Source organism: Simochromis diagramma, unplaced genomic scaffold (genome assembly GCF_900408965.1).
Source record: "Simochromis diagramma unplaced genomic scaffold, fSimDia1.1 OVJJ01000362.1, whole genome shotgun sequence".
In the NCBI taxonomy this organism is placed as follows: domain Eukaryota; kingdom Metazoa; phylum Chordata; class Actinopteri; order Cichliformes; family Cichlidae; genus Simochromis; species Simochromis diagramma.
The window spans coordinates 603,788-630,412 of NW_024386815.1; the positions used below are offsets into that span (position 1 = coordinate 603,788).

The window sequence follows — 26,625 nt, forward strand, 5'->3', positions numbered from 1 at the left end:
GTCCACCCAAAGCTCTTCAATTCCATTTTCTCTTTTCCCCAGCATGTATGGAAAACAGTTTTTGTCGGATGGTCTTGACCATGTCCTTGTAAACTTGCCCTTCTTATTTGTAATGGCATTTCCCTCATTTCTACCTGTAGTGCTGCTGCAGATGTTGTTTTGAATGCACCTGAGCAAAGTCATAACGCTTGATATTGGATACTATTTAACTTACGAAGACTTGTTCTGGCAGCAGAATTAAATACTATACACCCATAATCCAATACAGAAAGGGCAATCTGGGGAAAAGGAGGATGGAATTTGTCAGCTGCGGTTGTCGGAGCCTGTCATTAGAATGAAAGTTATTGGCCATGTTTGCATAGCCCTTTTTAAAATGATGCTTTCATGACATTATTGTATGTTGGGTGGTGTTCAGGGCTATCTAGACTGACAAGTAGGACATTGAATGTCACCTCTCCGGTGGGGAGGGGGCCTGAGATTGTCTAAATTGGAATCTGTTCTATACCAAATGCAGAAAAATTGTTTTAAGAAAGCAATTAAGTTCATGTTCCAAAAAATATAATTGTTTGCTTGAAGGACACCAGGAGAGATGAGTCCTCCATCACAGATGGTGTGGTCAGTGAAGATGGTCGCCTGCAGGTTCAAGCTCATTGCGTCTCCAACCCACATCCACTGCCACTGTACTTAAGGGAAGTTATAGACTTTCTTCTGCACTTAAATTTGGATCACTTTGATCCATGATAGTCATTCAGGCTGTAATGCCTGGACTGGAAACAAGCCATCCTTAAAATATTACAACATTCCAGCTCCTGTGTTGGAATGCAAAACAAATGTGTTGTTTAAATCAGAGACTGCACTTGTGAGAGAACAACAAATATTTTATTTTTATTATGTAAGTATAAAACAAAGTTGTTGAAGGCCTAAACTTTTCAGAATAATTAAATCTGAGACTTTGTTTCATTGTAAGATTATAACAGTGATGGCAAATTGTTTGTTGTTCAGCAGAACAGTGTCCAGTATGTTGGCTGTTGTACTTTGTTGTGTTTGAAAATAAAAGTTGGGCTGATTTTAACATCATTACAAAAAGTGTTGTTAATTATTTTTAATCATATTCAGGTTACCACAAATTGTTTTTTTCATTTAGTTGAACTTGAAATGTTTGTAAGTAGGTAAACAATTAGTATTGTACAGTCAGAAATATCAAATTATTCTTAATACTGCAGACTTGCAATGAATAAGTTGTCCTAACAGTCATCTTAAGCAAGCTTTACTTAGTGTTTTTGAGGCAACGAGTTTACATAGTTTTGTTGAGTTCTGGGAACTAAAGAGGCTTTACAGTGTACTCAAAATGGGTAAGTTGGCCTAGCTTAATCATCTTAAGTCAAACGTTACTCAATCTTTTTGAGGCAACGAGTTTACATAGATTATTTGAGTTCTGTGAACTAATTAGATTTTACAGTGTGGGGGAACATTTTACCTGGAACAACTCTGACTGTCACAGGTACTGACTGACCAATAAGTATTTATCTGTATTATAACCCTATACTATGTATAGTGCAGTGTTAATTTCAACACGTTATCGTGGCTCAAGTGTTGGCAGTTCATTTTGTAATCAGAAGGTTGCTGGTTTGAGCCCTGGCTCTGACAGTCTCTGTTGTTGTGTCCTTGGGCAAGACATTTCACCTGTTGCCTACTGGTCAAATACCAAAAAACAAAGATGAAAAACAGCCTAAAGATACTTCAAAGCCATTGCCTCAGTTGTTCTACTGTAGAAACATATGCAAGCAGAAATGAAGGTTAGGCTACAGTGGTGCAAGCCTGACTGCTCATCAGTGCCTTTGTTTCTTGTTACAAGAACAGTTTCCTTCCTCATACTGCTCATAACCGTTACATGCTTACACTGATTTGTATTCTAATATCGGCATCACGGGCATCGGTAAAAAAAAAAAAAAATTACTCGTGCTCATGCGGCCCCGACATCATGCCAGCTCATATTGGGAATGGCATAGGCATCGATGGGTTTTCTATCGCCCATTTGCTGGGAGTAAGGACACCCTCCGTTTGCGAGGTGCGCCTGCTGCTTGCTGCGCAGGGTGGAGAGGGCGGGGTGGCGGGGGATTCTCTGGCTGGCTGGAGCAGCATCTAATAACCAATTCGCAAAATAAAACAAAATTAAAAAAACAAACAAAAAACACGAAAACACCAGACATTATGATACAGACTTATAATTTGCACCGATGTTTTTTCACGCTCACTTTTCGTAAACTTTATTGTCATCTCTGCTACATACAGTCCAGTATATAGAGACACGAGACAACGAGGCTACAGTTACAGCAGTGCAAGTAAACAAACCATAAATATAAGAAGAGTAAGAAAATAAATATACACTTTAGGACTCGGGGTAAAGGGATCAATAACAATTTAAAATTTATAATTTACAGTTTGATGATTTAAAGTCTCACACACAACCCGTCGAAAGGGGAGGGGGCCCGGCTGCTTCCAAATAGAGCACATTTCATTCATAATGTTGTAAATCCAAGCCCATTATCTATTCATGATTTGAACCCTGGGTTGTGCGAAATTCCAGAAATAAACCTTACACAAAGCGAATCTGTGAACTAAGGTGTAGGTCTATTAGGTTATGTTGTCGTAATCCTCGGGTTGGGGGGTGGGTGTTCATACTGGAGTGCAAAATTAAAACCAATGGAAGATGGACAAGAGAAAAGAAGAGGAGGAGAAATGAGCAAAAGATACAGGTAAGCAGATGTGTCCTTGGATAATGGCAGGTCATCCTGAAACAATCAGAATCAGAATACTTTATTAATCCCTAAGGGAATTATGTGGGTTACAGTTGCTCCAAGAAGAAATGGTAAAAATAGTAACAGTAACAGACTAAACTCCAAACAATACCTTAAGTTACAGATTTTACACATTTAAGAAATATCACTAATATATACAGATCACTCAATTATAAATATCAAGGATTAACAGAGGTGATTATAAATAAATATCAAGAAAATTGATGAGAATATTCCGGAGTAGAAAAGAGCGTGTGTTAAGCACAATATTAATTAGTCATTGTCATTTCTCTCTTGGTAGCCATTTGCATAGTATGCATAATCTCTTTCTCTTCATGTATGTGTGTGTTTCCTGGTGAAATTCAGTATGGTTCCAACAAGTTTTATGTTAATGCACAATCCATAATATGTTTTTTTGTGTGTGTGTGTAGGGGGGGGGGGGGGGGGGGGGCAGAGGGAGTGTTCGCCCAGGGCGCCAAACAGGCTAGGACCACCACTGCATAAAAATAAAAGTAATGTCCATATCTCTGTTCCTGAAAAGTTAAAAAAATTGAAGTTTCAGAACCCCTCTATCATCTTTTTCGCTCTTGCTAGGGCTTTCAACACTAACACGGCATCATAATGATTAACACGATTAAACATTTTTTATGTAATCAACCCATCTGGAGCACAGAATGGAGAAACTTTGAACAAACTGTCCGTAATGCAGTGAGAGACATTTGGAGGATTTTGAGTCATTCTGTGCTCCAAATGGGTTGATTGAGTTAAAAATTTTAATCATGTTAATCATGATGACAGCGTTTACAGAATTTCCAGTAGCTGGTGCAGCTCAACCATCATCACTCTGGACAATGACACACAGTTAAAGGCTAATAACACATTCATGTATGTTTTGTTGTCCAGATGCTCCAAAGGTTCCCTCGGTGACGAGGACGGCTCCTGGTGACATCATTAAATTCAAATTTCAAATTCAAATTCAAATTCAAATTCAAATTTTATTTGTCACGTACACAGTCATACACAGTACGATATGCAGTGAAATGCTTGGACAACTGCTCGTGACCTAAAGAAAACAAAAAAGGAAAAGGCTATGAATAAGATAGGAAATAAATATGAAAAATTAAAAAGGGAAATAAATATGAAAAATTAAAAAGGGTAAATTTTACTAGGAAGGAATAAAATATAAATTAAGGTTAAAAAGGAAATAACTGTACAACACAAATTAGAATGAAGGGTAAATTTAACTGAGAAAGAATAAGATAAAAACATAAATTAAAGTTGAAAATAAAATAACTGTACAACAAAATACACAATACACAATATAGAACTATATAAGAATGTATGAAGAAATATAAATAAATATATACACAATAACAGCAGCTGTACAAATATTAACTGGAAATGAAGAATATAATGTCCAGTGTTGTGCAATCCACATTATGTCTTCTGCAGTGCAAATATGCTTAAAGTGATTTAAGTGATGAAGTGAAAACAATGTCCAGAATGTCCAGTGTGTGTGTAAGAACCATGTGTGTGGGTCAGTACTGTGTGGTGGTGTGATTGAGAGACCGTATCGCCTGCGGGAAGAAGCTCCTCCTCAGTCTCTCTGTGTTGGTCTTCAGGGAGCGGAATCGCTTTCCTGACCTCAACAGAGAGAACAGTCCGTTGTTGGGATGGCTGAGGTCCTTCACGATCTTCCTGGCCTTGGTCCAGCACCGCCTGCTGTAGATTGAGTGCAGGTCAGGGAGCTCGGAGCGGATGGTGCGCTCAGCTGATCGCACAACCCTCTGTAGAGCTCGTCTGTCCTGCATGGTGCTGTTTCCGAACCAGGTTAAGATGTTTCCCGTCAGGATGCTCTCTATGGTGCACGAGTAAAAGTTCCTGAGCACCTTGGAGGGCAGTTGGAAGTCTCTCAAGCGTCTGAGGTGGTAGAGACGCTGACGGGCCTTTTTCACCACGGTGTTGATGTGACAGGACCATGACAGGTCCTGCGTGATGTGAACTCCGAGGTATTTGAAGCTGTCCACTCTCTCCACTGGGCACTCGTTGATGACGGGGGTCTGGTAGTTCCTCTCCTGCTTAGTGCTGAAGTCCACTATCAACTCCTTTGTCTTACTGACGTTTAGAAGGAGGTTGTTCCTCTGGCACCAGTTCTCCAGATTCCTAATCTCCTTCAGGTAGGCCGTCTCGTTGTTATCAGAGATCAGGCCCACCACGACGGTGTCGTCAGCAAACTTGATGATGGTGGTGGAGCTGGTAGTGGCCACACAGTCATATGTGTACAAAGAGTACAGCAGGGGGCTCAGAACACACCCCTGGGGGGCTCCAGTGCTGAGAGTGGTGGAGGCTGAGACATGTCCGCCCATCCTTACTGCCTGTGGTCTGCCAGTTAGGAAGTTGGAGATCCACTGACACATAGATGAGCTGAGTCCCAGATGCTCCAGCTTGGTGGTGAGTGTGGAGGGAATTATGGTATTAAATGCAGAGCTGTAGTCTATGAAGAGCATTTTAACATAATTCCCCCTTCTAGTGTCCAAGTGAGTGAGTGATGTGTGGAGGAGATGAGAGATGGCATCGTCTGTGGAACGATTTGGACGGTAAGCGAACTGTAGTGGGTCCAGTGTGTCTGGTAGTGAAGAAATGATGAAGTCTCTGACCAGGCGTTCAAAGCACTTCATCACTACTGAGGTGAAGGCTACAGGGCGATAGTCATTGAGAGAAGCAGGGTGGGGTTCCTTCGGGACAGGAACAATGATGGACTCTTTGAAGCATGTGGGGGTCACCGACTGAGATAGAGAGATGTTGAATATCTCAGTGAACACAGGAGCTAGCTGGTATGCGCAGTCTCTTAGGATACGACCTGGGATGCCGTCTGGGCCTGCTGCTTTCCTGGTGTTCACTCTTTTGAAGGCTCTCCTTACTTCATGCTCGGAGATGACGAGCACGTTTCCAGTGCTGGCAGCATCTTCCTGTCTGCAGCCGTTAGCGCCGCTAACACTAGCATTGTTGGAGACCTTAGCTGCAGCCTCGAAGCGAGCATAGAAAGTGTTCAGCTCGTCTGCCAGAGTCACGGCCGCGTTCGTCATACCGGTTGTTGGTGCTTTATAGTCCGTTATTGTCCTTAGTCCCCGCCACAGGCTCCTAGAGTCACTCTGTTGGAGTTGTGACTCTAGTTTCCTCCCGTAGCGCTGCTTCGCCTCTTTCACCGCCCTCCGCACGTTATATGACGCGGCTTTGTACGGGTCCATGTCCCCCGTCGTGAGTCCTGTGTTGTAGGCAGCGGTGCGGGATCTCAGAGCGTCACGGATGGTTTTATCCACCCACGGCTTCTGGTTGGGAAACGTTGTGATAGTCTTTGTCTCCACGGTATCATCCGCTAGTTTCCCGATGAATCCCACAACCGCTTCCGTAAACGCGTTGACATCATCATCGGAGCTGTTTCTGAACATGCCCCAGTCTGCGTCATCGAGTGCGTCCTGTTAAGGGCAGTTTAGTGTCTCTGACCTGCAGCAGTGAAGCTAACCCATTACCTAAGTATTCCTGGTACAGGAAGGCTCAAATACTGGTCAGTAAAGAAAAACAACTGTTCTTCCAGTCCATCCAACCCTCTGATTCTGGAGAATATAGCTGAAAATGTGCTGGGAAGGAGGATATCTGAATTTATCTTCATTAATGTAAAATGTGAGTAAAGAATTATTTATGTAAATGCAAAATAAAAAGAAGTCCATATGATGCCCACCTTCTTCATACTTGTCATTATTAACATTGAGTTTCAAGTTTTATTTGTCATATGAAGGTGGCACATTGCACATTATAATCAGCAAAATAGCAGATAAAGTAATTAAGGCAAAAATAAAAGTGTGGCGGAGGTGTGGTCCGGGGCGCGGCTGCAGGGGAGGAGTGGTGCAGTGAGCTCAACGGAGCGGTGCGGGTGAGAACAGCTGATGGCGATTTGGACTGATGGTGGTTTTCCTTCCCTTTATATAGTGAGGTGGAGAGGAGCGGAAGAGGAAGACTCTGCGGGAACCGACCGCTGTCAGACGGTGTTCTGTTATAATTCCGTGGACACTCTCAATAAATGTGTAATCTGATGATAACGACCTGTGTGTGGGTGTATCTGTGCATAGCGTACGTCACAAAAAGAAAATGTATATAAATAAAGAAAATATATAAAAATATAACAACAGCAGAATAAATAAATAGAAATTACTTAAACTACTGTAAAAATACTTTGAGCAGTTCAGTAGCCTGATGGCTTGTGGTTAGAAACTGTCCCTGAATCTGCTGATGTGGGTGTGGATGCTCCTGTACCTCCTGGCAGGAGCATGAACAGTGTGTGGCTGGGATCAGAGTCGACCTGGAGGGCCTTCCTGTCTGTAGGTCCTGGATGGCTGGTAGTTCAGTCCTGGTCATGCATTAGGACACACTGAGCAGTAATAGCTCGTGAAGAAGCAGTTAAAAAATAATACAATTTACAATTTTATTTGAATGTTTTAAAGGGGTTTATCACAATACCTTGCCCCACACGCTGCAACACACAATCTACCTAAAATTTGTGATCTATCTTGCAGATGGTCCAAAGACCTCCATTGTGTTAATGACATCTTCTGGTATGATAGTGGAGGGAGATTCAGTCAATCTGACTTGTAGCAGTGATGCTAACCCAGCAGCTAAACACACCTGGTAAAAGGAGAACCAAACCCTTATCTATCTATCTATCTATCTATCTATCTATCTATCTATCTATCTATCTATCTATCTATCTATCTATCTATCTATCTATCTATCTATCTATCTATCTATCTATCTATCTATCTATCTATCTATCTATCTATCTATCTATCTATCTATCTATGACTGGCTACGGTTGTCAGCCACCTCCTGTACATGGATGACATCAAGCTGTATGCCAAGAGTGAACGAGACACCGATTCACTGATCCACACTACCAGGATATAAGGCAACGACATCGGGATGTCATTTGGACTGGAGAAGTGTAGTCGAATAATAACAAAGAGAGGGAAGGTAGTCAGAACTGAGGGGATCGAACTACCAGAAAGCAACATTGCAGACATAGAAGACAGTTACAAGTACCTGGTGATCCCACAGGCGAATGGGAACCATGAAGAGGCCGCTAGGAAAGCTGCAACCACCAAGTACCTGCAGAGGGCCAGGCAAATCCTGAGGAGTTAGCTGAACGGTAAGAACAAGATTTACTAGTCCCTAAGGACCCCAAAGCGCTTTACACATTCAGTCATCCACCCATTCACACACACATTCACACACTGGTGATGGCAAGCTACATTGTAGCCACAGCCACCCTGGGGCGCACTGACAGAGGCGAGGCTGTCGGACACTGGTGCCACCGGGCCCTCTGACCACCACCAGTAGGCAACGGGTGAAGTGTCTTGCCCAAACAACCAAGACACAACAACCTTGGGCTGATATCCAGAAATCCTACCAGTGGATTAATTAATAAAATCCTACCTCTGTGCTGTCTGGTAGGACAGCACAGAGGCACTAATCATGGCAGCACAAGAACAAGCTCTGAGTACAAGATCCATAGAGGCTGGGGTCTATCACACCAGGCAAGACCCCAGGTGCAGGCTGTGTAAAGATGCCCCTGAAACAATCCAGCACATAACAGCAGGGTGCAAGATGCTAGCAGGCAGGGCATACATGGAACGCCATAACCAAGTGGGCGGCATAGTGTACAGAAACATCTGTGCCGAGTATGGCCTGGAAGTGCCGAGGTCAAAATGGGAGACGCCCTCAAGGGTGGTGGAGAATGACCGAGCTAAGATCCTGTGGGACTTCCAGATACAGACGGACAAAATGGTGGTGGCTAACCAACCGGACATAGTGGTGGTAGACAAACAGAAGAAGACGGCCGTAGTGATCGATGTAGCGGTCCCGAATGCCAGCTACATCAGAAAGAAGGAACATGAGAAGCTGGAGAAATACCAAGGGCTCAGAGAAGAACTCAAGAGGATGTGGAGGGTGAAGGTAACGGTGGTCCCAGTGGTAATCGGAGCACTAGGTGCGGTGACTCCCAAGTTAGGCGAGTGGAACAACATCAGAGATCTCTGTCCAGAAGAGCGCAGTCCTAGGAACAGCTAAGATACTGCTCAGGACCCTCAAGCTTCCAGGCCTCTGGTAGAGGACCCGAGCTTGAAGGATAATACCGCCCGCAGGGGCAAGCTGGGTGGGTTTTTTTTTGTTTTTTTATATATATATATATAGATATATTTCCCAGATGCTCCAAAGCTTCCCTCTGTGTCAGTGAGTCCCTCTGCTGAGATAGTGGAGGGCAGTTCAGTGACTCTGACCTGTAGCAGTGACGCTAACCCAGCAGCTACATACACCTGGTACAAGAATCAAACACAACTTAGTAAAGAACCACAGCTCTCCTTCAGCACCATCCAGCCCTCTGACTCTGAAGAGTACCACTGTACAACTGAGAACAAGCTGGGGACATCAACACCTGAATACATCTCTCTTGATGTGAAATGTGAGTGTAACTAAATGTATACAGTTTTGTTTTATACCCTTACAAATACATTTATCTTTTGTAATGTTTTCCCCACTTTCCCTCCCTTTAGAGATTTATGTATTACTGTCAAGAATACTACATCAATTATCCCAAAAGTTGGGACATGTTTTTAAAAAGGAGTTTATACTCATATTGTCTGTTGAAACCCTAAGCAAAAATCACTATTATGTTTTTGGACATAACTATTTTAATCCAATATGATAGGAGTAATGTAGTAGTTCTATTGCAGAGAATTAAACTTGCACTGGATTCTGCACAACGTAGATATGCAAAATACAATAAAATAGACACACCACCCTGCACATATAGCAGAAGAATTTACACTAAACGAGTACACGCATCTAAATATAGTAACTTAGCATTCACCTTGACGGTTAGCTCTGTCACACACAGCTTTCATCAGTTGACTTCAAAAATATGTTTTCCAAGAGTTCATCCTTAAAATCACTCCATTACTGGTGTCCTACAAAACAACAAGTATAACATGACCTTAGAAATGGCAGTGACTGTGTTTACCAATACCAAGGTGATGTTCAATCTAGCTGCTAGCTACACTAACAAGTCATTTACCAGATGCGCTCAGCGTGATGACATGACAGCCACATGGACACACCAAGCTGCTCTGCTAGCTTAGCTAAATAATGCTACATGTCAAAGTAAAAATAAAATAATGTGATGCTGGTGGACATTACATTACAGACTAGCAGAATTTAGTTATTTAGTATTGTTTTAAATCACCTGCTCTACTCACCGTCTTGCTTTTTTTCACCCTCACCTTTGCAGCCATCTGTCATTGTACTTTTCACTCTGCCAATGCTGTAATTTCAGGTTTGTCTATTCCCGAGGGCACTCTACTGTCCTTGGGCCCAAAGCAGTTACCTGTCTTGCCTGGTCGTGAACAGTGCCTCCGCATGCACTGCTTAGCACTTTTTTCTTACTGCAAGAAGTTCCTGGATCCAAACTAACTGGCGTTGATTTTGAATATTCTCCTGCAGGCAAGACATGTTCACTTGGTTAACTGTGGATTCTAAATTGGCTGAAAATGTGGATTTGAGATAATTGCCTGTCTCGCTATTTGTTATGAGACACACTGGCAAACTTTTCATGGTGTATCCTGCCTCTCACTGTGGCTGGGAGAGGCTCTAGTCCCCTTATTTCTTAGTTGGAGAACTGCAATACTAATCAAGTGCAACATTCATTACTGTAGCAATTTTGACAGGAGCCACTGTCCCGTCCACATCTGCCTGTCCACAAAGATCTCGTTTTTCTCTTGAAATCAAGATAAGACTTGACACTACTGTAGATTAACTACCCCACCTTGTGGTACAAATTTGCAATTACATGGAATCACATCTTCATCATGCAAACTCAAAAACCTCAACTGGCTATTTGAATACATGCAATACATTCAGTGAGGGTACACTGTGAATTATTTGTTCATCAACTTGTCTCTAATGCCACCAGCGACACTTGTGTTGAGCTTTGTCCATGTTTTCTAGGTTGCTAACATTCTCCTAGTGGCACCACTATGAAAGTTTTAAAATTCCTTTTTTTCCTTTTCTAAAAGATGAATTGTGATGCCACTGGAACATGAAGTCATAATCAGAATCAGAATCAGAATCAGAATACTTTATTAATCCCTGGGGGAAATTATTTTTTGTTACAGTGCTCCATTTTAAACCAACATTAAGACAAGACAGACAATACACTAACTAAGAATAGTACAATATATACATATATACACATACATACTTCACTCATAAATAAATAGTTGGAAAAGAAACATGTGTAGTTGTAGCAGTAACCAGTGTGTTAAGTGGATGCGTTGTACAGGGAGATGGCCACAGGCAGGAATGATTTCCTGTGTCGTTCAGTGGTGCTTTTCGGTAATCTCAGTCTCTCACTGAACGTGCTCCTGTGACTGACCAGCATGTCATGGAGTGGGTGGGAGGTGTTATCCAACATTGTCTTTATCTTGGACAGCATCCGCCTCTCCGACACCACCTTGAGGGTGTCAAGCTCCATCCCCACAACATTACTGGCCTTACGGATTAGTTTATTAAGTCTGTTGGCATCTGCGACCCTCAGCCTGCTCCCCCAGCATGCAACAGCATAGAGGATCGCACTGGCCACAACAGACTCATAGAAAATCCTCAGCATTTTCTGGCATATGTTGAAGGACCTCAGTCGCCTCAAAAAATAGAGACGACTCTGGCCCTTCCTGTAAAGTGCTGTGGTGTTTTTAGCCCAGTCCAGTTTATTGTCAATGTGTACTCCAAGGTATTTATAGTCCTCCACGATGTCAACACTGACCCCCTGGATTGAAACAGGGGTCAAGTGTTTCCTGGTCTTCCTGAAGTCCACGATCAGTTCCTTGGTCTTTGCCACGTTGAGCTGCAGATGATTCTGCTCACACCACGTGACAAAGGAGTCGACCACAGCCCGGTACTCTGTCTCATCATCCCTGCTGATGCATCCAACCACCGCAGAGTCATCAGAAAACTTCTGAAGATGGCAGGTCTCTGTGCAGTGGCTGAAGTCTGTGGTGTAGAGGGTGAAGAGGAAGGGGGAGAGGACAGTCCCCTGTGGTGCCCCTGTGTTGCTGATCACCTTGTCAGACACACACTGTGGGAGACGTACATATTGTGGTCTTCCTGTCAGGTAATCAACAATCCAGGACACCAGAGAAGCATCCACCTGCATCGCTGCTAACTTATCACCCAGGAGGGTCGGCCTGATGGTGTTGAAAGCACTGGAAAAGTCAAAAAACATGACCCTCACAGTGCTCGCCGGCTGGTCCAGATGGGTGTAGACACGATTGAGCAGGTAGATGATGGCGTCCTCAGTTCCGAGATGAGGCTGATAAGCGAACTGAAGGGGATCCAGATGTGGTCTTACAATGGGTCGCAGCTGGTCCAGGATGAGCCTTTCCAGGGTCTTCATGATGTGGGAGGTCAGTGCCACGGGCCTGTAATCCTGGGGGCCACTGGGACGTGGCGTCTTTGGTACAGGGACGAGGCATGATGTCTTCCACATCACTGGGACCCTCTGCAGACTCAGACTCAGCATAAACAGTTTATGAAAGACTCCACACAGCTGGGGGGCACAGGTCTTGAGGACGAGGGGACTCACTCCATCTGGTCCAGCAGACTTGCCTGAGTGAAGTCTCCTCATTTGCATCTCAACCTGGTATTGAGTGAAGGTGATGGGTGGGGGAGGGGTGTCAGGAATCTCAAGGGAGGCAACATGTGAAGAGAGAGGCTGGCACAGTGGTGTGGCTCTGGATTCCAGGCTGACTACAGGTGAGGTTGTGGGGGTGGGAGCAGACACTGTGGTGTCGAATCTATTGAAAAACAGATTCAACTCATTGGCTCTATTCTCACCTCCCTCAGCTCCCCTGCTGTTGGTTGGCCTGAATCCAGTGATGGTCTTCATGCCCCTCCACACCTCTCTCATGCTGTTCTGCTGGAGTTTCCACTCCAGCTTCCTCCTGTAATTGTCCTTAGCCTCTCTGATCTTGTCCTTTAGTAACACCTGGATCTTCCTCACCTCCTCTTTGTTGCCCCCTCTGAAAGCCCTCTTCTTGTTGTTGAGGAGGGCTTTGATGTCCTTAGTCACCCACGGCTTGTTATTTGGGTAACAATGAACAGTCTGAGCTGGAACAATGGAGTCGGTGCAGAAAGTTATGTAGTCTGTGATACACTCAGTAAGCCCATTGATGTCCTCGGCGTGAGGCTCACAGAGTGTTTCCCAGTCGGTCACCTCGAAACAGCCCTGTAGTTCTGCTAAGGCCTCCTCTGACCACCTCCTAACAGTCCTGGTGGTCAAATAATATGGATGAGGACAGTGACTGCTGTACTAAAACCATTCAAATTCACTGAGCAGCTGCTATGGCATTAAACAAATTAATAACATGCTAATACCTCCTTGTGTTTTCTTTCCCAGATGCTCCAAAGCTTCCCTCTGTGTCAGTGAGTCCCTCTGCTGAGATAGTGGAGGGCAGTTCAGTGACTCTGACCTGTAGCAGTGATGCTAACCCAGCAGCTAATTACACCTGGTACAAGGAGGATGAAGACTCACCTAAAGCATCCGGACAGAGCTTCACCATCACTGACTTCAGATCTGAGCACAGTGGGAGTTATTTTTGTGAAGCGCAGAACACCAGAGGACGTCACAACTCCACCTTAAAGCTGAAGGCTGTAGCAGGTAAGTTAGACCAGCCATGTTGATTAAGCTCATACCACATCCATCACCTGGTTGTGTTTTTCTAATAATGGCCAGTTCTTGTGAAATTCCTGTGTGGGGTGAGAAGATGTTGATGTTGATTGTCTCAGTGTAATCAAATGCATGTAGCTGTCTCATGAAATTCTCTGTTTATGATTTTAAAATGGGAATTATATATAAGAGCTTCCACAGCAGTCAATGGTTTATCCTCAGTAATTAAAATTAGCTTAGATTAAGTTCTATGAATAGTGGAATACAGATGCTGTAATGGATTTATCCTGCTGATATTTATATATAACACACTAGTTGGAGATAAATTCTGAATTTCCACGCCCCCAAACACACCACTTCCGGTTCTTATTTATACATATTTGAGCCCCCAGTTCTACAAGCTGTTCATTCTCGTTTTCGTGCCCCACACTCCCTCCCTTTTTTCAATTCTTTTACTTCTTTCACTTCTTTACTTCTCATTAGTATACGTGGATCTGCCAGGCCCAGGAGCCACCGCTAAGGCCCAAACCACAGTTCAATTCATGTTTAAGTTATTCGTCTTTATCTACTAAAAAAACACTGTCAAACCTAAAATGAGGACGTGGGGTCAGCTAATGAATGACTTCTAATAGGTTTAATAATTGCATTTGATCACTTTTTTTAGGAACATGGACAATGGCATCTCTTATGGTTCCTGCTAGTCTCCTCATTATTCTTCTAGCTCCTCTCATCCTGTGGTTCATGTGAGTGCATCTTTAGTGTCAATTATTCTGTGGTCTAAAATTTGTTCATCTTAACTTTGAGTTTTGCTCTTTTGTTTGTCTTTTAAAATGGATTTTAATGAATGAACATGACAGAGCCTCCAAGCAGCAGATTCCTGAGCCTGTAGAGACACCAGATAACAGTGAAGAGGTGAGACTCTAAGTAAGAAAACACTTTCAAAGTGACTGCTGCAATCTCTACTTTCCAGCTTGTCTTAAAGTAATAACTGATTGGGCAGTAACTGTTTATTACTTTTCAATCTCACAGCAAACCATGCTCTTCTTTGTGTTTCATTTTAAATTCGTTTTTTCTTACATTTAGTCCAGGATAACCAAACGCACTGGAAAACACATGAACTAAACAGGTAGCCTGGCTAGGGAAACAGAGGGTTTACATACACATGGAATGGCGAGGGAAGGCAAAACATATGGGGAACACAAATTAGACACAAAGAGATGGACAAAGCTAAACTATTCACACTGAACATGGGACGGAAGACTGTCAAATAAAACAGGAAACCATGAGACGTAGACTGACACGAGGACACAGGACGTAAAACAAGGCTCCAAAACACATAAAAACCAAAACACTGGGTCAACGACCCAGGTACGCTAACATGAACAGGAAATAAACCAACAATAACTGTAATGTGCAATATGTCTCTCTGCTTCAGAAAAATCAAAATAGTAAACTTTCCTTATAAGTTGTACTTACCTTAAGTTCTCTCTGTATATAATCCATGCGTGTAAAATAGTTATGCTTCTAATGTCTGCAGCTATGGCCAACAGAGGATGACATTGTTTATGCTAGTGTCCACTTTTCCCAACATCAGGCAGATCATGTTTACACCCAAATTAGGCCATCTCTGACCAAAAGTCACAGGAAGGAAAAGGAGGAAGAAGCAGAGATGCTCACATTTAGGAGTGCAAGTACCACAGCAGGGTGAGTTCCTTCTCACACAACATCTATCTGACTAAAAGTAGATTTATTTTGTTGTTTTTTTAAATAATGTTTGTCTTTTTTTGATCACTGTTCAACATGCATATTACATCAATATCATACCTACAGAAACCAAGAAGCAGCAGCAGATCCAGCTCCTCTGTACGATACAAACCCGACATGGAAAGCCAAGTCTTAAGCTAATTTTTCCATGGTAATGTTTTAATATCTTTTAAAAAAGAGATAAGTGTGAATTTAATGCATGCATGCACAGTGCTTAACACATTTATTAGACCATCTATCATAAAAACAAAAAGAAACAAATCATGTAGAAATCTGCCAAAAACTAACTAAAACATATATTTTTATTGATTAGGCAGCTGTGGCGTAAACCTTACATTGGGTAGTGATCTAATAAATGGTTTTTGTATTATATTTTTACTGGTAAGTTTGTCCAGAAATATGCTTACATCATAATGTTAAAGACAATTTTAAAATCTGACACTTTTTTTTCTTGTGTCTCTTCTACCCGTCTGCCTGCAGATATCACAACAAATTAATTTGGAGTTGAGCAACATCAATCACCAACTTCCTGGATAATCATACCCATCATTGTTTCTGCTTGAGTAACCAGAACCTTAAAACCCACATCTCTGTGATGTGCTGACCACCCACTCAATTTCCATACATTATAGATATTTCTGGTATATTATGCTGCATTTGTGTTTTGGAGCACACAAAAATGACAATGATAATAATAATAATAATATTTTATTTTGCATAGAATCAGAGAACATTGGTGTAGCAGCCAAAGCCACCTCATGGGGCACAAATTGTATTTCTGCAAAACTATCTTTATCTTATCCTGTCAACTCTAAATGCAGAATACTATGATATAACTGTCTGCAGCTTACAGATTGTACACGTTCGTCATTAATCAGTGATGAACATTATATTATCATGAACAATCAATGATTATGTTTCTATATATTTGAGGATCATTTTGTATGTATCACAAGCCATGTTTACATGGACACAAGTAAATCAATTAAGAATGTGACCGAAATAAAAATGCTTCATGCCAATTGGATGATTCTAACCCAATCAAGCTCGTTCACATCACAATTTCTTTCTGATCAAAACAGGTGGCTTATACTGTTTATTAATGTGATTGGTGTGCATGGAAACACCTTTCCTGATGTTTGGGGTAAAATTATCCTTATTCTGCATGTATGTGTTACCTCAGCCACACTGTATTTCTGCCTTTACAGCAGCTAATGGTAGACATTGTGTTAGTTAAACAAAACTGGTCTGTATCCAACACAAAAATCCACTGGTTCCTTGTCTTTGGTGGAGGAGGGGCGTCTGAATTTAATGTCACTAGGGTGAAATTAATGTCCTGCAGTCTACTGTTCATTGGGAGACCGAGAAGACAAAGGAGAGAGAAGTATGTACTGCTAGGCTTGTAATATCATTAAAGACACCAGCATACACACAATTAATATGGGAGAAGAAAAATGATACAAAAGTCCCAAAAGAGAGAGGAGACAAACCAAAATCAGTGGCATGTAGAAAGGTGATGATAAAGGGCGTTTGTTTCCATCGAAAATCACAACTTTTTCTTTTCCTATTTCTGGATGAATCTGCCTATGATTTAGTCTGTTCAAATGCTTGATGCATTTAGAAAAATCCCATGATTTAAGGTTTAAAGCACAAATTCTTCTGACTGTGAAGCACATGTAAACATGGCTATAGATTTTTCAATTAGTTCTTAGATTAATGTAGATTAATCCAGATCTGTCAGTGAATGCAAGGTTTAGCAATTTATTGCATGCTTTTTGTCTTCTACTGTTAAAGTTAGATGTGAGGCCAAAGGATGCCATTTTATAGCAGCAATGTGCATCTGAAATGTTTGTGCACATAGCATTAGTAGACACAAGCGTTTGTGTGCAAGCTAAAAACATATAGTGGCTCTATAAACAGTAGCTAACATGCTTATAAAAGTTTCTACTTGACAAAGAAAAAAGAAAAATAAATGACATATAATCTAAAGAGTGGAGTATTTTTTTGCTAATCAAATAGTAGTTTCCTTTTGCTGCCAGTAGGTGTTTGTAAATAATGAAATAATTTATTCCTACTATACAGTGACCAGGGCTGGACTGGGACCAAAATATGCCCTGGTGGCCCACTATGATTATTTCTACGACATGCAAAAGCACACATGACATACCAGAGGATATATGGACTGTTAATTTCACTAGTATTATTTCTCTGGTTACCTATCAATGATAGATCCTGCATTTTAGTAAAGCAAAGTTTTAAATATGTTTTAAAATATTACATGATAATAACTGTAACGCCTGCAAACTGTAACTTCAAGGCAGGCTAAAATACCTCTAAACTGGACACCAAGTCTACTCGTAGCATTATTTAAAAATGAAGGCTATAAAGACATTTCTCTCTCTCATACACACACAGTTTGTGCACTGACACCTAACTCTATTGATTAATACTATTATGCAGGTTTTAACTCTGACTGAATAAAATGAGTCTTGTAATCATTTCTAACTTTTTTCTTTCTTTTCTTTTTTTTTTTTTTACATTTTCTGCTTTAATTACTAATATTATTATTATTAGTAGTAGTAGAAGTAGTGTACACTGACTGTGTGTAAGCTTACGTGTATGCAAGGCCCCCCAACACCACACACACACACACACACATGCGGTCTCTCTCTCACACACATTTTTTTTTTTAATTTTATTGCTATGTTTGGTTTTATGGCTGGCTGGAGCAGCATCTAATAAACAGCTCGCAAAATAAAACAAAATAAAAACAAACCAACAAACACGAAAACACCAGACATTATAATACAGACTTATAATTTGCACCGATGTTTTTTCAAAATTCTATACACGAAAAGTGAGCGCGAGAGCCCTCGGTGCGCCTGCTCGCTGCTGAAGTCAAAGTAAACTTTATTGTCAGCTCCGCTACATACAGTCCAGTATATAGAGAGACGAGACGACGAGGCTCCAGTTACAGCAGTGCAAGTAAACAAACAATATATATAAGAAGAAGAAGAAGAGTAAGAAAATAAATATACACTTTAGGACTCGGGGTAAAGGATCAATAACAATTTAAATTTATAATTTACAGTTTGATGATTTAAAGTCTCACACAAGCCGTCGAAAGGGGAGGGGGGCCTGCTTCTTCCAAATAGAGCGCATTTCATTTATAATGTTGTAAATCCAAGCCCATTATGTATTCATGATTTGAATCCTGGGTTGTGTGAAATCTCAGAAATGCACCCTAGACAAAGTGAATCTGTGAACTAAGGTGTAGGTCTGTTAGGTTATGTTGTGGCAATCCTTGGGTTGGGGGATTTGTGTTCATACTGGAGTGCAAAATTAAAACCAATGGAAGATGGACAAGAAAAGTTCAAAGCCATCAGGTGCTCAGTTTAGAAAAAAGAGAAAAGAAGAGGAGGAGAAACGATCAAAAGATACAGGTAAGCAGATGTGTCATTGGATAATGGCAGGTCATCCTGAAACAATCAGAGTCAGAATACTTTATTAATCCCTAAGGAAATTATGTGGGTTACAGTTGCTCCAAGAAGAAATGGTAAAAATAGTAACAGTAACAGACTAAACTCCAAACAATACATTATGTTACAGATTTTAATATTAATTAGTCTTTGTCAATTGTTGCTTTGTCCTGTTCTCATTGTATGACGAATTATGATGGCTGTTTGGTAGCCGTTTGCATACTATGCATACTCTCTCGCTCTTCGTGTGTGTGTGTGCGTGTGTGCGTGTGTGTACAACAGTTTTATGTTAATGTACAGTCCTTAATATGTTTTGTGTGTGTGTGTGTGTGGGGGGGGGGGGGGGGGGGGGCGCAAGAGGGAGTGTTCGCCCAGGGCGCCAAACAGGCTAGGACCGCCACTGCTCGCAACGACACTCACTTACACACTCCAGCCCTTTGCACTCCCTACATGAAGTGTCCCTGTTCATTAACATTTTGGCTACTTTTTACCAGGCTGACAGTAACTAATCCGACCTCTTCCTCAAGCTTTCCCTGTGCCACATCTCTCTCCTCATCCTCCTCCCTGAATCGCTAATTCTGCCTCCTCCTCCGGCCCTGCACCAGCTGCTGCTGCAGTATAACTTGTGGGGGCAAACATATCGGTAAATTCTGCGCATTTTGCTGAGTCGACTTGAAGGCTTTTTTGCCTTTTTTCCTCTGAGATTTCCTGCTTCCCACTTGCGCTCTTTTGGGTTGTCCATAGCCGCTCCTCTCCAACTCCGGTCAGCTCAAATGACAAGACTTGAGGGACAGGCGGGCCGAGGAACGCTGAGAGATTTCATTGGATTAGCCCAATGTCCTTCAAATAAATAAATAAATAAACAAATCGCGGTTGATAAGCATGATTGATGATCTACTTTTAATATAATATACTAATAATTATGACAGCCCCGGGTCGGCCAAAAGATGTGCGTCGGCCCACCAGCCATTGCCGGGTATGCCTCTCAGCCCTGACAGTGACATATTGTTTGAACACTTTATTCTGCTCTGGATTATGTTTTTTTTTTTTTTGCTTTACTTGTACAATAACAAATACTTATTCAGTGAAGTCACCACACAGGCAAAATCAGTACACCTTCTTTCAGTTCTAAGGTTTTATATATCAGGACTTGTAACATTGTGGCACTATTTAGCAAAGATTAAAGCCCTCTTTCCATTAACCTACTCTTTATTACCTAAATGGTGCGAAAAACTAAAAATATCACATGATTCAGTACATTTTAGAACCTCATTTAGCTCCTATTTGAATGAATTCTTTTCTGTCTTTGTTTTCTCTCTCTCCTCTGACTCTCAGCTTCTTACATCAGTGGATTTTGACCTGTTCTGTCATGGCCCTCTGTCCTTCAGGTACACGCCTGCCTTTGGTCTTTCTCTTCCTCCCTTACTTGCTATGTATGCATGTATTTATGTATGTATGTGTAGAAAAAAATAATCCAACTCAGAGTTGTCTTGTATTCATTCTGAAGGTAAATACTTTTTGTACAAAGTATCAGTATTGGATCAATAACAGCCTGAATTTTACTTGGTATCACATCGGAAAGAAAATCAGTGCCATCTCACTCATCACCATCACCTGATTGCATCCACCTGGACCAAACCAAATCATAAGGAGTGGGGAGGCGGGATCAGAGGCAAATTTGGATTTTATTCGTCATTGCCCCCCAAAAAACTAATGCTAGGAAATATACACAATTATAAGTACTTTGTGAAGCAAATATAATGTTATTGTAACTAGTTAGAAATATTCTTAAAAAAAAAAAAAGTATTGACTGTTCTGTTTTCTAGGGCCTCTGTCAGTCATGGGCCCTTAGAATCGTCAGCACTTTTCTCCACTTTTTGGGGCCTCTGTTTTTGGCTGTAAAGTCAGTCAGAGAGCCTGCTGTGTTTTCTTCACAGTGGTTGCCACAGCATTTGTTTCTGATGACAGCTCATTGAACTGTTTTTTTACAAAATTGCCTGGCTTGAGCAGCTGGGTGTGGGACTTTACTAAAAGCTCAGAGAGAGGAGACACCAGCATCTGAACAGAGACTCAAACCTGCAACCTGCAGCTCCCTGCTTGGCTGCTCCAGTTTTCTCCTCACTCATGTTGCCCACCAGTGATTTCTAGCTGCCCACCCACACAGCAGGCTAGAATATGCGCTGAGCCTCAGCACCCAATACTTGGACATGTTTTCTTTATTAAATAATGAACCAGACCCCAAAAAGTAAACAGCTGTTATTGCTAGGCAATGGGAGCAGCATTTGGTGATGCAGCACCTGACATTCCTGACCATGTGGGCGGAGCATGCATGGAATGGAATGTTTAGTAGAACTGTGCAACACAAGCACTTAGTTACAGCATTTATCATTGTATCCAGACACAGCTAGAGACACATCTACAGCAGCATCTCTGTGCAGGACAAACGACAGTTGACGAAGAAACATCGAAAACTTCACTTCACTCCTCCACAATACGTTGGCTCCTTTGTTTAAAAGGCCAAAATGAATCGAGGGAGAACGAGAAGAGGATCGGCGAGTGCTTCACCATACAATTCAGTACAGCTGATTAACCTGCAAGACGAATTTCAAATGATACAGGCTGAAAATGTCAAATTAAAAGAAGAGGCAGAAAAATCAAGAGGAGAAGCTAAAAATTCAAAGTTTGAAACTGAAGTAGTATTGCAGGAATTACTGCATGTGGGTCTCAAACTTAAAGGAGAGAAAATGGAAAAACAACAGGCAGAAAACGAGAATGAAAACATGAAGAAAGAACTGTTGGAAGCTCAAAAAGTATTGGAGGAAGAGAAAAGCACAGCACAAGAAGCCAAAAATAAATATCAAACTGCAAAGGAGGAGGCAGGAAATGTGATACAAGAATTACAGGAGGTGCAGGAAGCTTTTGAAGAGGAAAAAAGGAAAATGCAGTTGGCAACACAAGAAGCTGCAAATGTAATGGCTGAAGCTGAAACACTAAGTAAGGAATTACTGCATGTAAAGCAACAACTTGAAGAGGAGAAAAAACGTAAACATGAGGCAGAAAATGAGATTGAAAATTTGAAGAAAGAATTGTTGGAAGCTCAAAAAGTGTTGGAGGAAGAGAAAATTAAAATACAGGAAGCAAAGAAAGAAATGGAAGATACAAAGAGTTACACTCAAAACATGAAGAAGGAACTGATGAAAGTGCAAGAAGAACTTGCAGAAGAGAAAATTGAGGTGAAGGTATTCAAGAAAGAAATGACGGTGACCAAGAAAGACTGCAAAGACGCACTTAAAGAAATACGAAAGCACAAAAAGGAAGCTAAAGAGCTCCTCAAACAGAAAGTGAAACTGGCCAAACAGCAGCTGAAAGAAAAATTTAAAGATGCCGAGGAGCAGCTCAGCAAAACCTTAAACGAACTGAAGGCAAAAGAAAAGAAAGCCGAGGACAGGAGGGGATTCTGGAGCAGACTGCTGAGAAAGAACTGACCCAGCAGCATCAAGTTTGAGGACATCAATAGTTTCTTCCTCCTTCCCCCTCTCTCCACCTTTCTTTCACCCCATCCTTCTTCTTGGGACGTTTTTTTTTTTTTTTTTAAACTCTAATCTAAATACATGTACTGAAATACACAAATAAAATTGCCATAACTTGACTTCATGTTGCCTGCTTCTTTTCTTGTGTGTCTGTGGATGTAAAACAGTAACACACTTTCTGCTCTGTGTCTTTAATTGTAAATAAATGCAATATGTTTTCATTTTAAAATGCAGTGCAAAAAACTTCTGCTCTAAATCTTTTTTTTTTTAGCAAAAAGCTTTTTTTTTGCCTGTTGTGGAAGTTTTCCATTTAAATAAAGCCTGCAGACGAGCGGTGAGCGGTAGCTAACATTCTTTAACTGGCTGCGTTGCAACATTTAGGTAACACTCCCATGACCGCACTGCCACTTCCACAAGAACTGCTTCTCGATTTCCTTCCTTAACCCTTTCGTTTGGAGCTGATCTGACCCACTCAGAACAATACTTTGATTCCATTCAATCGATAAGCGATAGCTCTCACTCCACCTAGTTTGTATGTTGTTGTACATTTAGGTTTCCCAATATGAATTACCTTAACCTCCTAAGACCCGAACTCTTTCATGGCATGCATTTTTAATTTTTCTTTGCTGGGTTGACTGGCGGTGAATGTAAAAACAAAAGAAATGTAAAAACAAAGAATTAACAGTTTGTTTGTTTTTTTACCTAACTTTTGTTTTTGAGAAAAATGAGATCCACATATGAGGACATTTGTTTCAAATTTTGATAGAACAGTGGCAGTATAATGTCCTTGTAAGTGGATATCAGGCCCTTGTAGAGAAAAATTAAGTATTTTGGTCTAGACATCCCAAAATGTGATGTCCACATATGTGGACTCCAGGTCCAAGAAGGTAAAACTGAATTTGTTGAGATCTCGTGTTACATAAATAAAAGTTGTAAAACTAGTTCTTCTTCTCTCTATAAATGTCTTTGGTTGTGTTGAGCTGAGGTTTGGAATTAGAACGCAGTAAAATAGCCCTTTAAGACTTAATAGAAAATATTAAGGGGCTACATGTGCACAGAAACCAGAGCGTCCCGGGTTTACTGGCATCATACTGATTATTAATGGGAAGAGGAAGGAAGTGTGATTAGTTTAACAGCTTGACTTCTGTCTTCTACTTACTGAACTGATCACTGAAAAACATTACCGTTAAAAGACAGCACCTTTCTCTATGGTAAGTCGAGGTTCATGTTTTAATATAGTTATTTGATCGATTTTTTTACAGTAAAATGCAATAACTCAATTTTTTACTGATGTAATTTTCTTTGAAGTAGCAGAGAAAGATGAGAGGAGCAGCCATGAGTGTAACTGCAGCAGCAGTGAGTGGATTTGTTGGACTGCTTCTGACTGTGTCAGGTACTGAATACCTAAATTTTACAACAAAGGCTAAGCGAGTTACATTTACTTTAAAAGTTTACAAATATGATGTTTAAAATTATTGTGTTCATTAAAGAGGGATATTATTGTGCCAATGAACTGGTCTCCACAGATAAAGATTTTCACATATTCAGCATCTCTCATTAGCTTTATAAATACATAGACATGGGTAAGACTGTTTGATATAACTTTCTGTGGGTCTGATAGTAGTTTATCTGAAGGATTCAGTGATGAGTGTCTATACTAAAAAAGGGAACCAAACCTCATAAATTAATTTTCATAACTTTCCATTCTGTATTTAGCTACTTGTAAATGAGCCGTTAGAGACCTACGAATACAGCAACAGGAGCATGAAGCACTTCTGTTTTATGTAAAACTCATCATCAGACTCATTAGAGAGAAGAGAAGTAAAAGATGAACATCTGGGACTCACAAAAACAGCGTTTAGGTTACAAAGTCCTATTTATCTCCTCCTGCAGGCTTGCAGTCTCTTTGTTCACTATAGCTTAATACATGAAGAAATCCCAACTCATGAACATAAAGTGTGACAGTGTGATGAAAAAGAGAGAGCTCTACTTTCATAGTAACACATCTTTTTTGTTTTCCATGTTTTCTTAGAATAAAGAAACTTTATACAAGTGTTTCCATTATTAATGTCACTGTGATTGTGTCTGTAGTGTCTGATGTGCTCTGTGTTACAGCGGTACTGGGTCAGACTGGTTGGTCAGTGACTTACACTTCCACTCACATCTGCGCCTTAAAAGGATCAACAGTGGACATAGGCTGCAGCTACAGTTACCCAAACAATAGGAACCGTGAAATCATGGTTCAGGAAAGATTTTGGTTTATTAGAAATGTGTATAATAGGCCTGTGGATTTGAGAACAGACCCAGACTACACAGGGCGGGTTGAGCACCAGTTTCATGAGAAGGTCTGCACTCTCAGGATCACAGACCTGAGAGAGAGTGACTCAGCTGAGTACAAGTTCAGATTCATGACAAACCAGTATGGTGGAAGTTATACTGACTCACCTGGAGTCACTTTGACTGTCACAGGTAAAATTTTCATTGAAAATAAATATTGTCTTTGTCTTTCAGTCACTTGCTTTTAGCCATGTTGCTTACATTCAACCTGCTCTGAAGGTTTGTTTTTCAGTGTTCATTCACTTTGATGGTTTAGTTAAAATGAAGACGATTTGTTCTTTCCTTCCATATTCAGACCTGCAGGTGAAGAGAAGAAAATCATCAGCTCACACAGAGCTGCAGTGTCACAGCAGCTGTGATGTAATTGATCCTCCATCATATGTTTGGTACAAAAATGGACAGAAAATAGAGGAAGAAACATCTCTGCGAGTCTCTGTTGGAGGTGATGACAGCAGATATTCCTGTGCTGTTAAAGGACATGAGGGTTATCGTTCTGCTGCAGTGTGTGAGTTTACTCCACAGTGTCACTATGAAATGTCAAGTAACATGTGAAATAAAATCTTCAATATTAGGGGGAAAAAAAATCACAATTTAAAGATTTTCATCTCCTCCAGATGTTCCAAAGCTTCCCTCTGTGTCAGTGAGTCCCTCTGCTGAGATAGTGGAGGGCAGTTCAGTGACTCTGACCTGTAGCAGTGATGCTAACCCAGCAGCTAATTACACCTGGTACAAGGAGGATGGTCAAACACCTCTGAGTAAGGAGTGGTGGCTCTCCTTCAGCTCCATCCAGCCCTCTGGCTCTGGACAGTATTACTGTACTGCTGAGAATGACCTGGGGAAGAGGACATCTGAATCCATCTTTATTGATGTGAAATGTGAGTGAATCTGCTTCAGTAATAGGTTTTCTTAAATGCATTCACTACCTTTCAAATGTCCTTAGTCCTTTTGTTTCTTCTATATTTTTCATTCACTCACACTGTGCCTAATAATCTGGCACTGTTTAATCTGTAGGAGGGATCTTATCAACAAATGTCTGTGTTGTTCTAACTTTTCCTGACAGACAACAAAACATTCACCAAGAACACAAAAAAGAAACCATTATTTCTACTTACTACTTGTTTTGAAATCTGTCATCAGTGATCTACACATAACACAGGAACAACAACTATAACTATGTCACTGGGTGTGAATAACAGAAAAAATAGAATTTAACTGCAATAGATTCATTCTTTAAAAAAAAAACAAGACTCCATATTCTAAAATGGTGCTGCACTCAGGTATACACCACAAGTCATAAAAAAAATATATTTTCTTTTATAGAAACGGAAATATAGAGAGAGACTGTTAAAATGATATGGATTTTTGGCTGGAGAGTAGAATTTAAATTTGAAGGAGTCTTCACACAGTACTACATATCCCTACAACTCACATCGGTAAACACACACACACACTGATATTTGGTTATCTTGTTAATTTTAATAAATGTTGATATCTCCTCCAGATGCTCCAAAGCCTCCCTCTGTGTCAGTGCGTCCCTCTGGTGAAATCAAGGAGGGCACTTCAGTCACTCTGACCTGTAGCAGTGAAGCTAACCCAGCAGCTACGTTTGTCTGGTACAAGATAAATGGAAGGACACCTCTCAGTAATGAACGGCAGCTCTCCTTCAGCTCCATCCAGCCCTCTGACTCTGGACAGTATTACTGTATAGCTGCTAATACAGTGGGAAGTAGGACATCTGAATATGTTTCTATTAATGTGAAATGTGAGTGGGAATAATTTCATATATTTCACCCATCAATAACTTCTGTCTTTCATAGTGAGATGTTTTTTTTCTCTCCTTTTAAATATTTTTTAACATGAAGATTAATTTGATATTGAAATACTAGACTTTCAGATGTTACATTATGTCAATATTTTATCATTTTCCCAAAATACTAAATGATTGTATA

General features: G+C 41.0%; 1 protein-coding gene and 1 long non-coding RNA gene across 2 annotated transcripts; both read left to right on the forward strand.

The window, feature by feature from the left end:
* Positions 1-9,264: 9,264 nt before the first annotated feature.
* LOC120730724 lies at positions 9,265-13,430 on the forward strand. The gene is made up of 2 exons (XR_005695184.1): positions 9,265-9,309; positions 13,297-13,430. It is a non-coding gene; the product is annotated as an uncharacterized LOC120730724 (long non-coding RNA).
* Positions 13,431-23,127: 9,697 nt separating this feature from the next.
* On the forward strand, positions 23,128-26,551 carry LOC120730721 (B-cell receptor CD22-like). Its single transcript, XM_040027183.1, has 5 exons — positions 23,128-23,732; positions 24,455-24,808; positions 24,972-25,181; positions 25,291-25,551; positions 26,178-26,551. The coding sequence occupies exons 1-5, from the start codon at positions 23,660-23,662 to the stop codon at positions 26,450-26,452; spliced, it is 1,173 nt and encodes a 390-aa protein (XP_039883117.1). The 5' UTR covers positions 23,128-23,659; the 3' UTR covers positions 26,453-26,551.
* Positions 26,552-26,625: the final 74 nt, after the last annotated feature.